A 16030-nucleotide genomic window follows, 5' to 3' on the forward strand; every position below is an offset into this window, starting at 1 on the left:
TTCTAATACCGATGCTGTCATCTATTATTCTCTCTCTAGATATTCACTTCCCTGAAATTGCAATTTCCATCATGGTATCATAGGATTGGAAGAGAAAAAGTACCAAATAAATAATGTGTATGACAGAACCTTTATCAACCCCAGCTGCAAATGCTAACCTTGTGTAAAACCAAGAAAATCTTTGTTATCCCAATTCTTCCTTTCTGTACTACGATTACAGAAACAGACACCTCTAATCATGCTTGTGTTACAAGCATGCAGGCTTGGGTAGACAAAGGTGTGGGGGGGTTGTACTTAAATGTTTAAAAGCTAGAAGTGGTATACTTTAAATATGCATGTATCAAATAAAATATAGTTGAGCAACCAAACTGTACTGGGATGTCAATGACCAGACCAGAACTCGATGGACCTTAATTGAGTAGTGTGGAACAAGCAGTCTGTCCACAGAATAGATAGTTCCTAAACGGGACCATCATTAGCAACAATGAACCAGACAGAGAAAGTAAAAGTAGTTGAGGGAAAAGAAACTCTGGAACAGAAAAAGAACCAGTGAACCAGAATGCAAGCTGAATGCTAAGCTGAGTAGTAAATTGATGGCACTAAATAGCATTCTGTGATTTTTTTTTAAAATTCTACTTAAGCTGCCTGTGGTGGTCTCCTGACCAAGCTGAATGGAACTATTACAACTCCAGGCTGGCCCAAAGAATATCCTCCCAATAAGAACTGTGTGTGGCAAGTGGTTGCTCCTACTCACTACCGGATCTCCATGCAGTTTGAGTTTTTTGAGCTTGAGGGAAATGAAGTAAGTGATTTCTTAACCTTTCAACACCTCAACCCCCCTCACCCCCACATACACATAAGTTATTCACAAGTAATATTATTTGCTATTTAACATGACTGTTTCTACAAGTGCCTTTCGGTTTGGGGCCGGTAGTCTGGGAATTATTTTACGACTTCTGCTGTGATAGCTTTGAGTGGGAAAATAGAATGAGTTTGAATCTTGAAAAGCTTTCATTTACAAGCTTTCATTTAGGTTTATAGAGTATGTTTTATTGCATTGTTTCCCCCTCATTGGTTATCTTTAGCTGCTATTGAACCAAAACAGCCAGCTATCTACTTCACATATCTTTCAGTCTGAGTAATCGAATATACATGCAGTTGCTGCCATTTATTCCTGCTTAGTCCTGACAGAATGATCTTGATTCTTTTAGCTGATACAACTATCAAAACCCTCCAGACATAATGATTATTACAATATTGAAAGGCCCTTTTAAGGAGCTTAGTGGTTTTTGTGTAGGAAGGTTGTAACAAATTGTGTTTAACAAAGAAGGGGATAATCCTTTGGTTTCTGAGAAAAGATTTGTGTTTATTTGCAAATGACAACTGTTAAATTTATATCCTGAACAGTGGCCGTCAGTGTGTCTAGGCCATACAGGATCAAAAGGAGAGGGGGTGGGAAGGATGCATATTCCTACTTTCAATAAAATGATTAAAGACTTGACAAAGCTGTCCTTTTAAGAATATGAACAATTATTTGTTAATTAACCACTTAATATTTAGATTTTCTTATTAAGACATGATTTGTTTTTCATCATGTACTTTAATTCACTTTTTACAGTGCTGGAATGTACAATGCATGTTTAGTGTGAAGTCAAGCGATGATGTCACTGATAACGAGAATAACTTTTGCTCTAACTTAGGTTTGCAAATATGATTATATAGAAGTCCGCAGTGGCCTTTCCTCTGATTCCAAACTGCATGGAAAGTACTGTGGAACAGAAGTGCCTGAAGTCATCACGTCCCAGTACAACAACATGAGAATAGAGTTCAAATCCGACAACACAGTATCAAAGAAGGGCTTCAAGGCACATTTCTTTTCAGGTATGACACTGTCCTTATTTTATTTTTTTTCATTGTGGTTTTCAATGTTCATATTGTTGTTTCAGAGTAAGTATGCAAACGTATTGCATAGTAACCAAATGTCATTGTTTGTGTGCCGTATCATCATTCATTGGATGCAAAGTCCATACAGTATGTTCTTTATTATTTTGTTTCCTTTCTGCATTGAGATATACTGCATAAATGGTATTTATAATAAGTGCTAATTAAAAACAGGGTCGCTGAAAAGTATTTACTGTAAAAATTGCACTGTACACTTTTCATATTCTTCCTGCTATACCAGAAACATAGCATTTGCAGGAAGGCTGAGTTTCAGTGTGCCAGACCACAGATTGTAATGCAAATTTGAACTGTCAATCTCTTTTAATTTGTGGTATAGATGGGGTATAAACAAGTAGTCTAGCAATTAAACCTGTCTACTTATTTTGCAGATGCCAATTACTGTACCTAGTAGATATCCTAATCTAAAATGACAGTTTACCGTTTGGTTAAATTATTCTGATTATAATTTTTTTATAAAGCAATGCGCAAATGAGCAATATGAGCAATGTTTGTCTAAATAATGAAGAGGTGAAGCATATCTGACAATTCTGACAAGGTGATGTATTTTTTCTTAGTATGGCAGTTGACACGTGGTGTATTTTTCCTCAGGTGTCAGGTTAATCCTAATCTTTGTAAAGTATCCTGATCATGGGAGGGTCTATGCTGGTCTAGTCTGATTGCATTTTATTCTTCAATGAAAACTGTGATACAGAGTGTCAAATAATCTAGTGATCTGTAGTTGCCCCAGATCATTTGTGTGAATGACCACCAACAATACTTCCATGTTCAGGCAGTGTAAGGTTTTGTATTCTGTTAAGAATAAGTGCCATCAATCTCACAAAAATTTGAAATAGAAACCCATCCAGCTTACTCTACTAAACCCTATTCTTTGAAAAATTCTTCTCAGGAAATGTAACTTTGTGTGCATGTGCACATATTGAAGTGCATGGGTTGTGTGTGTGTTTTTTCTTTGCATGTGTCTGTATGTGTGACTCCAACTTGAGACTATCCAACATCAAGGGATAATAAACACAGCATTATTAACAGCATCATAAAAGGTAATAGAACATTGAGCAATATTTACTATGGTTTTCAAATTGTTTTTCTCTTTTTTTCTTAATAAAAAGAGGTTCAAACTTTTGCAAAGGCTTAATACATGTGGCATTTTCTGTCATTTACTGTCAGAATGTGATAAAGAATATCTGCTGTTCATGTTTCAGTTATTTACTTTGAGAGGCAGGCAGTAGGATGATATGCCTGTTTGGCAAATGTTTTTACCTGAAGTCCATTAAATCATCAGTGTAAAATTGTAAACACTCTTTAAATTGAAAAGCTACAATCTATAGCTATGTTTTTAGCAATAGTTTACCACAACTTGGTGGTCAAAATAACCTTTGGTTGCCATGGTGATAACCAGTCTGCAAACAAGTAAACAGCAAGCATGCTATTTAAAAGCAGTTAAATATAGTTCACTGAATAACTTGGTAGGGATAATATATATTTAATGTCTGTCAAACGGTGGATCCTACTCAACTAAATATCACAAGGAAAATAATATTTTCCCGTCATATCTTTTTTTTTTTCAAATGTAAAATAAAATGATTAACTAACAGTGTGTGTATGATTACTGTATGAAAGATAAATTTGAAGCAAATCATTTCCCCACGCTGGTTTCTATTAAGGTATTAGAAATGGTATGTTGCAAAGTAGTAACAACTTTAATTGTGTATAAATAACTACATCATTATGTTGGTTTATGAGGCTGGGTCCTCTATTTTTAAAATAAAAAGTACAAAATATCAGCTCATTAATTGGCATGGATTTGCCAAGCACACACTCACCTCTGGTGCCATCTTGGTACATTTTCTTTCACAGACAAGGAAGCTTCCTGCAAAGACAAAATGTTTGTTTTTGAATCTTGCAAGGACTTGGTGCAGGTTGCCACTTCAGGGCGAGTACGTATTATTGAGAGACTGGCGGCCTCTGAGGGTCTCAGAGGTACGACCACATGTCCTCTGACTGGTTCAGAATCTAACACGTATCACTGGGAATGGATCTTTCCTTACTCTGTCGGACTGAAAAAGCATCCATTCAAAACTGGGAGACTGGTTTCCACCTGTCAGCAACAAATGTTTTCTTGCAACCAAACATTTGTTCTCTAATATTAACATGGTTACATTCTAATTCCTTGTTTTTAAATGTTTAAAAATGTAAATCCAGGTTGCCCCTTACTAAATGTTACAGTTTTAAAGGGTATACATTTTGATGGATATCAGAAAAACCTATCTTATTTAAACTGTGTACCTTGTTTGTATCTCCCTAGCCATTTTATTTCCTCAAAATCATTTTTTTTTTACATTTCAAGCATTCTTAATTTTTAGCTTTCATTGTAACTCCATTTACAGTGCTTATTTATGTGTTTTTTTTGTTTTACGTTTCATTATGTTTATTTTACTAGATGCCAAATTAATCACCATTGCTAACTGAGAGTGGAACTCAACCTTGTTTTCTCCACCCAGAAAACACTCAAGAATAATAGATTTAAAGATACACGCACCTGACTATGAATGCCATGTTACCTGGAAACGTTTACTAACATGGTGGAAAACTGTACCAGCATTCTAGCACAAAAAAGCTTACCAATCAACTGATATAAAAAAAAAGAACTACAAATAACCTATACAGAGAGGTGTAGGTATTATGCAGGGCTCAGAAACATACAGGCCCTGCAAGATTAAATACTTGCATGGAAGTTATGTATGGAATTTTCTGAAACATTTTCTGTGAAATTTCACAATATAATGTTATTACATATAAGTATCGACTTGTAAAATAAAATGTGCATCTAACTGTATAAGGTGGAATGTATTGAGAAGATTCCTTCTAAGTGCTGGAGATTTGGACATTTTTTAATACATACTTGGTTTCCATATTGACAAAAAAACAAAACAAAACGAACATACAGTAAAAGTGTATTCTATTTTAGCCTGTTCATACCCAAAGAATACCATGAATTTCTTCTAGTAACACATGGGAAAGAGACTGAGCTTCCCTTTCAGTTTCAACATCCTCTCATTTTTAGATGTCTTTGTAACCAGTAACTGCTTTCATTTCAATGCATGTTGAAATGACAGGAGCTATTTGCAACATGGCACTACAGTAAGTACATGTGTCAAATAGTCTGACAGTTTTGGTTTAATGGACGGACCAGTCCTGCCTGAAATGACAGCTGATTTAGAATGATAGCATCTGACTACCTCTTTTTGAAATTACTATCTGCTAATGTAGTTTGGCTTTTCTTCCTGCTGTGGAGAATTAAGTGGCTGTTTTACTCAGGTCATATTTCCTCTGCTTGTCCTCAGCTTTATGTCTAACCCAGTAAAACCTCTCTTAGAGGATTTGTTTGCTAATAAACGGAATGGTCCGCAGTGGTTGCCTTGAACAAGCTAAATCTAATCTGACATTTTTTTGTGAAAAAATGAGTCTCTTTACTCTAGTTTCTGAAAACTACTGCTGAATTCTTTGTGTGTTTTAATAGGTCCAGATACATCAAGAGCTAAGCACATTGTCAGTAATTTTTTTTAAATGATTTATTTAAATTGTCAGAAGTAAATATCATTAGCAGTGAATAAAAAAGAAGCAATACCTACTTTGATTTTCTATTTTAATTAATCACGTAAAAAAGAATATAATTGTACGTTATCATCAACAAGAGGTGATATCACTATATTTCACAATTTGGTTGTGAAAAAGAAATTCTTAACATAACAACAAAGGAATATTATTTGCAACATTTCACAATTCTTGTAAACATTTACTGTAGTTATGATGTTGTCAAAAAAAACGTTGATAGTACTATACCTAATAGTGTAGAATATAGTAATGCATCTACAGTCATCTAGACAAGCTCATGAATTATGTGACAAAAAGGTGTAGCACAAACAGTAATACAGAAGAACCATAGCGGATTGGCAATAGCTGCAAGCTACACAAAGCAATAGGCTAATGAATGGGTACAACTATGGTAAAAGATGTTGGGCTTCTTTTTATAGAGGTCTGCAGAGACTATTGCCATGGCTTACTCTGTTCTGGACAAACACACCAGCATGTTGTCTTGTTTTTCTGCTCATTTCCGAAATAAGCAATTCATGGGTGCATGTTGTGCGTCTCTCACACTCTCCACAGACAAGGATGAGTGCTCCAAGGACAATGGCGGCTGTCAGCATGACTGCATCAACACTATAGGGAGCTATGTATGTCAGTGCCGCAATGGATTTGTGCTACATGAAAACAAACATGACTGCAAAGAAGGTATGTGATACACTTTCATTTGTAGATCTTATAAGCTAAGTTTGTGTCATGTGTTGGTTGAATTGCAATTTTTCTAGTGCGGCCGGGCCTCTGAACCTTCTTTTTATATTGTATGCATATATTAATTAGTTTACTTTAATGCCCAGTGGACTGACACCCGTCAAAAGCCTCCCTTCTCAGATCTATACATTAGAGGTATATACAGTATATTGATGCTGTTATAATTATTTGAACTCCATCCCAGACATTAATATAAAGAATATGAAACATGGTGGAAAGAGGTCTGCCATAGAAATGCAAAAACTATAAAATACTAACAGGAATGTTATGCTGAGAGAGTAAAATAGATATTATAAGGACATTGTAAATAAATGTAATTGGGCATCCCAAATCAAACCTGAGAAATTAAGGTGTAGGGTTCAGGATACACTATTCAGGGGAAAGACAAGGGCTAGTTTATTTTTGTAAAGTTCATCAATGACATTGGGAAATAACTGTTGTTCAAGAAACAACATATGGCCTTGGTATTAAGTCTTGTGATTTAGTTCAAAATAAAATAACAGGAAAATCAAGTTAAAAAACAGCAATTGATTTTGAACAAGGGTAATGAAAAAAATAATGAGGAGGGATGCATTCCTGTTCCTCCTTTTGATTTTCTGAAACAAGATTAATTTAGGAGATGTTTCAAACCAAAAAAGATATACTTACCATTTAAATTTGGATATACATTTCTTTAGGTTGTGTTCAATAGACCCTAACCAAAATGATTAAAGGAAATACAGTAATTTGGTAATTTAAAATGAAAACAATGCAGACTATAAATACTAACTTCAGTAGACTGTTATGTGCCATTATAAGTTGTTCTAGACATGAGTAATACATAATTTTAGAATTGTAATTTATACATTCAAAGGTATAATTCTACTATGGGTGTTGGCTGCCAATTCCTTAGTACACGAGCAGATTACATTTTAGTTACATTACAGCTGGATCTGTTCTTAACACAGTCTTCCTAATGGGTACATCAGGCATTCTCTGAGACTAAAGGGACCAGCAATATTTCCAGGAAGGTTTAGACAATTACTTCTCGATGAGTACAGAAACTCTAATTAAAGAAATATTTATAATCTATACAAATTTAGACTGACACACATACTGTATTTATTTAGTTAACTGTGAACGATAACGTTTTTTTTGTCAAAGTAATATCTGCTTTGAAGAATAAAATAAAGGAGACTTTTATACATTTATAAACACATGTCAACCGTGAAACTCAGTATGCTAAATTGATTAAAAAAAAAAAAAAAAAAAAAAAAGAACATGCATACAGCTGAACCAGGCTTGATTGAAGACTTTAAATGTTGTGGCTTAAATGGCTTATGCACTATGTAAAGATGTATTGCTCTGGCCAAACGTTTTGCTTCACCCTACAGAATTAAATAATTTTGTTTCATAAAGTCTAATGAAACCTGCTGAATAAGGTTACGTTAACATATTGAATTACATAGCGCTTTGTAGTTTTCCATATACTTAATGAAATTTTTTCTGTGATTACATGTTAAATAAAATATCTAAATTATGTTCATATAGTGTTTTTTTTTTTTTAACTATGTCTCAATCCTAAAATTCTAGGTGATGCAAAACTTTTGGCCATAGCTGTATGTAACACTTTTGAGTCTTCCAATTAATTTGCTTATCCAATTGTCGCCCTGGATAAGGGCGTCTGCTAATAAATAAATAATAATAATTGAAATTAAGCATAGTTCATACATTCTTTACTCTCCTTCTGTCACACTTGTCAACTTTTAATGATACTGATAGATCTAGTTTTATATGTACACCCGAGACTCAGGATGTAAATTAGTAACATAATTGTTATGTATTGGGTTCACATATTACCTAATACCCAAAACCTCTAATATGTTTTTTTTATATATTATTATTATTATTATTATTATTATTATTATTATTATTATTATTATTATTATTATTATTATTATTATTATAGCCTTATCCTGCATCCTAGTAGTGTTTAGCATTGGGGTTTTAATGTTATTGAGTCTGGTGCTTAACCTTACTTTAGTATGGGAAAAGTTAATCAGTTGTAATGGTATTAGACTACAATAACCTTGGCAAGCATTTAAAAGCCCCAAGCTGTTGTCTTAGATCAGTACATTCGATTCCAAAATGCCATCAAAGTGGCCTAGAAGGAACCACCACGTCACGATATATCTAGTAGTATTGGAAAAGGTCAGACATGATTTTTATTTTTACGCTCCTTGGGGTTTTTTTTAATGAATTTTTTTAATTTATTTTATCTTTTTTTTGTAAGAAATGTTAATAATATATATTTTAATAAACTAAAAAAATAGTTTGTGTCAATGTTACACAAAGTGACTAAATAAATGTTTCTTTTATCTAGAGAAATTAAGATTTAATAATAGTCTAAAATAATCTTTAAATGTTACTCATTCATATATATATATATATATATATATATATATATATATATATATATATACAGTACTGTGCAAAAGTTTTAGGCAGGTGTGAAAAAATGCTGTAAAGTAAGAATGCTTTCAAAAATAGACATGTTAATAGTTTATATTTATCAATTAACAAAATGCAAAGTGAGTGAACAGAAGAAAAATCTACATCAAATCAATATTTGGTGTGACCACCCTTTGCCTTCAAAACAGCATCAATTCTTCTAGGTACACTTGCACACAGTTTTTGAAGGAAATCGGCAGGTAGGTTGGCCCAAGCATCTTGGAGAACTAACCACAGTTCTTCTGTGGATTTAGGCAGCCTCAGTTGCTTCTCTCTCTTCATGTAATCCCAGACAGACTCGATGATGTTGCGATCAGGGCTCTGTGGGGGCCATACCATCACTTCCAGGACTCCTTGTTCTTCTTTACGCTGAAGATAGTTCTTAATGACTTTCGCTGTATGTTTGGGGTCGTTGTTATGCTGCAGAATCAATTTGGGGCCAATCAGATGCCTCCCCGATGGTATTGCGCATGATGGATAAGTATCTGCCTGTACTTCTCAGCATTGAGGAGACAATTAATTCTGACCAAATCCCCAACTCCATTTGCAGAAATGCAGCCCCAAACTTGCAAGGAACCTTCACCAAGCTTTACTGTTGCCTGCAGACACTCATTCGTGTACCGCTGTCCAACCTTCGACGAACAAACTGCTTTCTGCTACAGCCAAATATTTCAAATTTTGACTCATCAGTCCAGAGCACCTGCTGCTATTTTTCTGCACCCCAGTTCCTGTGTTTTCGTGCATAGTTGAGTCGCTTGGCCTTGTTTCCACGTCGGAGGTATGGCTTTTTGGCCGCAAGTCTTCCATGAAGGCCACTTCTGACCAGACTTCTCCGGACAGTAGATGGGTGTACCGGGCCCACTGTTTTCTGCCAATTCTGAGCTGATGGCACTGCTGGACATCTTCCGATTGCGAAGGGAAGTAAGCATGATGTGTCTTTCATCTGCTGCAGTAAGTTTCCTTGGCCGACCACTGCGTCTACGGTCCTCAACGTTTCCCGTTTCTTTGTGCTTCTTCAAAAGAGCTTGGACAGCACATCTGGAAACCCCTGTCTGCCTTGAAATTTCTGCCTGGGAGAGACCTTGCTGATGCAGTATAAATACCTTGTGTCTTGTTGCTGTGCTCAGTCTTGCCATGGTGTAAACTGTCTTCAGCAACCTCATCTTGTTAGCTGAGTTTGGCTGTTCCTCACCCAGTTTTATTCCTCCTACACAGCTGTTTCTGTTTCAGTTAATGATTGTGTTTCAACCTACATATTGAATTGATGATCATTAGCACCTATTTGGTATAATTGTTTAATCATACACCTGACTATATGCCTACAAAATCCCTGACTTTGTGCAAGTGTACCTAGAAGAATTGATGCTGTTTTGAAGGCAAAGGGTGGTCACACCAAATATGTATTTGATTTAGATTTTTCTTCTGTTCACTCACTTTGCATTTAGTTAATTGATAAATATAATCTATTAACATGTCTATTTTTGAAAGCATTCTTACTTTACAGCATTTTTTCACACCTGCCTAAAACTTTTGCACAGTACTGTGTATATATATATATATATATATATATATATATATATATATATATATATATATATATTCTAATTATGGACAGATTAAGATTCATCTTTGTGTCATAGTGAACAAAATGAACACAATAAAATAACATCTGCAGAAACCATTAAGGGTGTGCTGTTACTCATACTCGTAATTGCTTTATAAGGAGGCATTCAATACATTAATTCATAAGAGTGTTGATTTCAAAACAAGTACTAATCTATGGCAATGAACTTCCACATTGAGGGACTGATGTAAGGATACGTGCAAAGTGAGACTTTTGCACCTTCTGTTACAAGGTGCAAGCCATTGTAGAAGCAAGTAATTAAGAGCTGTATAAAACCACACGCCTTCAGAGACCTGTCATTGGCCTCAGGATGGCTGTCGTGGTACACTTCCTGATGTGGCAATGCTTGGCTCTTATTGAGGACTGGCAGGAAAACCTTCGGAGGAGAAGACCCAGCATATTTAATCCCAGGGTCACTTTGTTTGGGATGCGGTGGTAAGGCGTTATCGTCTCACTCCACAGGTCATCCTAGACCTAATAGCTGAATTTCACCTTTTCATCACCCGGTTGACTGTCGTCCTAGTAACACCGCCAGCATTGACTTTCTCCACTGTAGATGACAATAATGGCCTCTTTGGTAGCATACTGGTAACTGATGTTGGCTGAGGCTTTTTCAAATAAGTCAATTTCATGCAGAGTGACCTCAGCCGTAAGGACTCTCAGCTCCTCCTCAGAAGAGTTTTATTTTCTTTTCTGTGCGCCAAGAGGACTTTGCTGCCCTTTCTCTGACATATTTTTTGTTTGGTTTGGTTTGATTTTTGTGCTCCACAAATCTCATACAGCACCTACTGCTTTCTGTGCTCCTAACTCACCTCACCTCTGGGCTGTAAGTGCAGATGCTAAATAGCCCGATGCACAGGCGGCGCTCATTACAACCCTCATTATCATGATTGCAGCTCATTATTTGTGCATGTTGCTCTTAAGCTTACATAGGCTGCAGTGCATAATCATTTCCTGGTCGCTAGGCAATTTGGATTTTGCAGGCGCAATTGTTTGCACTACGCCTATCCTTACATCAGCCCCTGAGTGTTTCAAAAGCCGATATCCACACTGACAGTTTTACTGGTGTACCTGCAGATAAATACTTCTTAAAAGCAATTCTGAGTACAAGTATGAGTAACAGCAAACCTCTAGAAACCATGTTTGTAATAAGAAGTCCCTTTTACAATTCCTGTTTCCCGTTACCTGTTGTTATTTCTGTGAACATATTTCTCAAAACATAATCACTTCTGGTGCTTCCTTTTTTAAAAATACTATACATATAAGATATGTGAATTTTTCGAAGAATAGTAAAGCCACCAATTCAGAGAAATTGATTAATTGTGAACCTGAACACCTCCAATGTTATTTCATGTTATGAATAAAAATGTACAGTACAGCTAATTTAGTTGACAATAATTGACAAAAATGGAATCTGTATCCCTTTAATTAGAACCTGGTTTGTGGGTATTTTAGGAAACAGAACAAGTGGTTATTTTCTAATGTATTAAATTATATTTTTTACATTGCCTTGTCCACTCTGGAGCCCTAACAAAGAATGCACTACTTCCATTTGCACTTGGTTTTTGCAAGATTCTATTTCATTATTAAAATATTTTACGTTTTCAAAATCTGTAAAGCAATTCCAGTGGTCTTCATTACCAAACCAAATGATGTAGTAGCTGGCAGATTGGGAGGTTGTTGGTTTGATCCTCAGTCAGTGTTAACTCAGCCTGAATACACTGCAGGTCTGAAGTGAGCACTTAGGGGCGGGATGTTTATCTCTCCTAAGGGTAAGTAAAACATACATAGACAAGAGAGTCAGCTGCCAGGTTCGACATATGTCCCTTTGGGGAGGATGAGATCTGTGTTTGAAATAGAAAAGACCTACCTTAGACACTTGGTTTTAAGCAACTGTAAAATAATGATTAATAATAAACTGTAACATTTGGGGACTAGCATTATACATTTTCTAGATATTGTCATATAAATATATTTCCCAGGCATTGGCCCTGTTTTGTCTGATAACAAGTTTGCTTGATGTTCACAATACTGTTATCCAGTAGTATTAGCAAAAAATAGTTAATCCACAACTCCACTTTAGAGATTTTTTTTTTTTAATTTGTATTTTTATTGCCTTTGTATATTTATGGTAACTAACAGGCATCTATCATTTGTTACCACAGCTGAATGCGAACACAGTGTCCACAGTCCCAATGGAGTGATCACCAGCCCCAACTGGCCAGACAAGTACCCAAGCCGTAAGGAATGCACATGGGCAGTTACAGCTACTCCTGGGCACCGTGTGAAAGTGGTGAGTACTGTGCAGTGCAGATACACACACCACATTATAATCAACTGCCTCCTTCATCTGGAATCATGTAATAAGAAAAGCCTACCCAGCAAATACATTTTCAAAATACCTAGTTTAAAAAAAAAAAATTATAATCTCAGAACCGTTACAATGGGTGAGAAAAAACTCATTACTGATAGAGATTTTGCAATATTCTAGAATCTCCACAGGAAGACTCGGCCACAAAAATCTAGGTTACTGTAGGGGCTCCCACGGGATAGATATGTATTCCAAGATTTAGAACTCCTTGAGGGAGTTTTGAAGGTTATTCATCATTTTAATATCTATATTTTTAGGTCATTTTATATACAGCTATTTTCTTATGTTTTGGCTTCATAACTTCTGGTTTTAAGGTGGATATGGTGCCTTTTTAGCGGCAATAGTATTCATAATAAATTAACTACTGTATATCACTGCCATGATAAAGCTAACAGGGGTGATGTGTATTGTAATGGTTAAAAATCTCACGCGCAGATTCAAAAAGGCCTGTGCTTTTCTAGTCTAATGATATTTGCCTCTTTTTATCTGAGCTTTTTACTTAACCCTTTGAGTAGTACGAAAGTACCGGTATGTTCGCTGCTGTCTGGTCGCCAGGGAGTACGAATGTACCGGTACATTCTGCAACTTTAAACTTGAATTACTGAGCCTACAAAACCCCTGATGACATAATATTGTAACACTAGGTTTCTGTAACACCTTTTATTGGTCTCTTGCGCCCTCTGCCAGATATTGACTGAATTACACATAATAAACCCAGTGAAAAAATGTCAACAGTGTTTGTAACCGCTGAAAATCGCGAAGTATTAGTAATAATACTGAATTCAGATTCCGATTTAAATTCAAATACATACAATTCTTCCAGTGAATTGGATGTCAGTGAGTGTGTCAGTGAAGACATAAGCGAAGAATATTTACCATCAACATCAAGTTACAGAGGAGAGGCGGCGCCAAGCTCTGTGCGTTGCTCCATGCTTCAAGGAGTATCATACGGTGAAGCATTAGACACTCTCACTCCCTCCGCTCCCACACCCTGTTTACCCGGTTATGATTTGTTCATGTTTCTCTCTCGCCCTTTTTTTGTTATTAGGACCTGTTGTTGTGGTTGTTCCACCCCGTTGTTTATTGTTTATTTCCTACATGTTATTTTTTACTCAAAAACTTTCCCTATGACTAAATAAAACATATATATTTATTAGTTTTATTTATTTACGGTAAAATGATTTGTCTGTATTTTGTCAGTATTCATTACATTCTTACAAACATATGGCTTTCAGATTGTTCGTAATAATCAAGCGCACGCAGAAGACAGAAAAAAATTCTGTCCCGTAGGTCCGGCAGTGCATTTTAGAACTCACTACTCAAAGGGTTAAGTGAGAAATTACAAAAGAAATAAGAAAACTATTTACCTGAAGTTTTTCTAGCGTGAGTTTTCCTTGTATTACTTTCACTAAAAATCACAATATTAAACTGGATGCACTTAATAGATTGAGTAAAACTATATATGTATTTATTTATTTATTTAATGTTTTTGATAAAAAGTGGATTATTTCACGGGCGGGAGCTAGGGTTGCTTGAAGAATATGGGTTAGTGTTTAGAAGCAGGGCTTCTCAAACTCGGTCCTGGGGACCCCCTGTGTCTGCTGGTTTTATTCCAACCGAGCTCTGAGTAACTTAACTAGACCCTTAATTGAACTGATGATTTGATTAATTAAACCTTTTTACTTGTTTTCAGCTCATGAACAGTTGCATATTTCAAGTTAGCTATAACATTTGATAAGTAACTTGAACTGCAACTGTTTAAGAGCTGAAAACAAGTACAAATGTCTAATTAAATAAATGATTAGTTCAATTAAGGGTATAGTTAAGTAATTGAGAGCTCAGTTTGAATGAAAACCAGCAGACACAGGGGGTCCCCAGGACCGAGTTTGAAAAGTCCTGGTTCAGAGGCTTAGCCTCGAGGGAATGATGATGGCCTGTGGGCCAGGAGTGCTTGTTTTTGAACAGTTAGTGGCCTGCAGGCCAAGGCAAAGGACGGGGTCCGGACTTTATACCGCAAGAACCTCGTACTGCAGAGATTGGCCCCATGGGCCCCCGGGACCTCCTGAAAAACATAGAAATCCTCTGACTCTGCGGAGAATCCTTGGAGGCGCTGCCTCACGGATCGGACTACGCCCCCAGAGGATGGAAAGGTTCATAACCTGGAAAGAAGGAAGGAAAGAGAATCCCTGTCTCCAGGAGCCGCCTTAAAGAGGTGAGGCAAGTCCTCCAAGGCCAGGCACTGGAGTGCACCTGCAGGGGTATCTGAAAAATAGAGTTTGTTAGTATTTGGTTTTAGTATTTAAGGATTGTAGATGACTACAGCTCTTACTAGCACAGTGAGAGAGATACAACAGAGTCTCTGAGTGAGGCAAGAAAAAGCGCATGAGCTGTGAAAGAACAGTGTGGCCGGTGGTCCCCTCTGACTCGCTGTGGTGAGGACCCCCCTTTTTGAATGAAGGCATGAGTAGTTGCAGCTGACTCGAGGCTGGGGAAGTGAGACTCACTAACCCCCCAAAAGGATGGCCCACTGGCTCCCCGCAAGGACCGCACCTGTGAAGACAAACAAAAGACTGCATGCCAATGCGCAACAAAAAACAGGGAAGAAGGACAAACAAGGACAAAGAGAGAGATGGTTAGTAAGACAGGCTATGTGCGACCCTCCACTCGGTGGAGAGGAAAAAAACCCTCTGTTAGGAGGAAACCTCTGGTGGTATAGGCGGGAAGGGAGCCCCCACTTCAGAAGCAGCTATCTTATTTGTTTATGTCCGTGTTATCTCTGTGGTGCCGGGGCTAAGTGCATTGCTCAGATCCGCCCCCCTTTTTTTCGGCTTCTCACTTGGCCATTGAATGGTTTTCTTGGCTTTTTCTTGAGAAAAAAACTACTAGAGACCTGTTTTTTAGGTCTTTTTGATGATGTCAGACAGGGTCCGACATAGGACCGCAAAGGGTTAATTTAATATTTTTTTTCTCTCTCTCTCTCTCTCTCTCTCTCTCTCTCTCTCTCTCTCTCTCTATGGGCAAAAAGCAAAACGCAAGAGAGAGAACAAAGATTGTGACGTGGTTTAAATAGGCAGATAGTTTTGATAGGCAGGAGAAAAATAGGAGGAGGAGCCCTAGCTTCCACCCCGAACTCCACTTTAAAGTTAACTTTTAAAATCAAGAATAACACAGAATTTTTAAAAACAAACAAATAAATAATACATAATTGTACACTGTCAGGGTCAGTCCATGGA

General features: G+C 36.6%; 1 protein-coding gene across 4 annotated transcripts in view; it reads left to right on the top strand.

Annotated features, from left to right (window-relative positions):
* The window catches only part of tll1 (tolloid-like 1), a 77725-nt gene that overhangs the window by 50535 nt on the left and 11160 nt on the right, over positions 1–16030 (top strand). For 3 of the 4 annotated variants that reach the window (XM_059002658.1, XM_059002663.1, XM_059002668.1), the window contains 5 exons: positions 642–802; positions 1701–1881; positions 3817–3939; positions 6127–6252; positions 12592–12719. In XM_059002658.1, the coding sequence (XP_058858641.1) occupies positions 642–802; positions 1701–1881; positions 3817–3939; positions 6127–6252; positions 12592–12719 (719 nt within the window). The remainder of the gene's footprint in view (positions 1–641; positions 803–1700; positions 1882–3816; positions 3940–6126; positions 6253–12591; positions 12720–16030) is intronic. The other variant, XM_059002671.1, reaches the window with a different exon arrangement.

Source organism: Acipenser ruthenus, chromosome 2, assembly GCF_902713425.1.
Source record: "Acipenser ruthenus chromosome 2, fAciRut3.2 maternal haplotype, whole genome shotgun sequence".
NCBI classification, from domain to species: Eukaryota; Metazoa; Chordata; class Actinopteri; order Acipenseriformes; family Acipenseridae; genus Acipenser; species Acipenser ruthenus.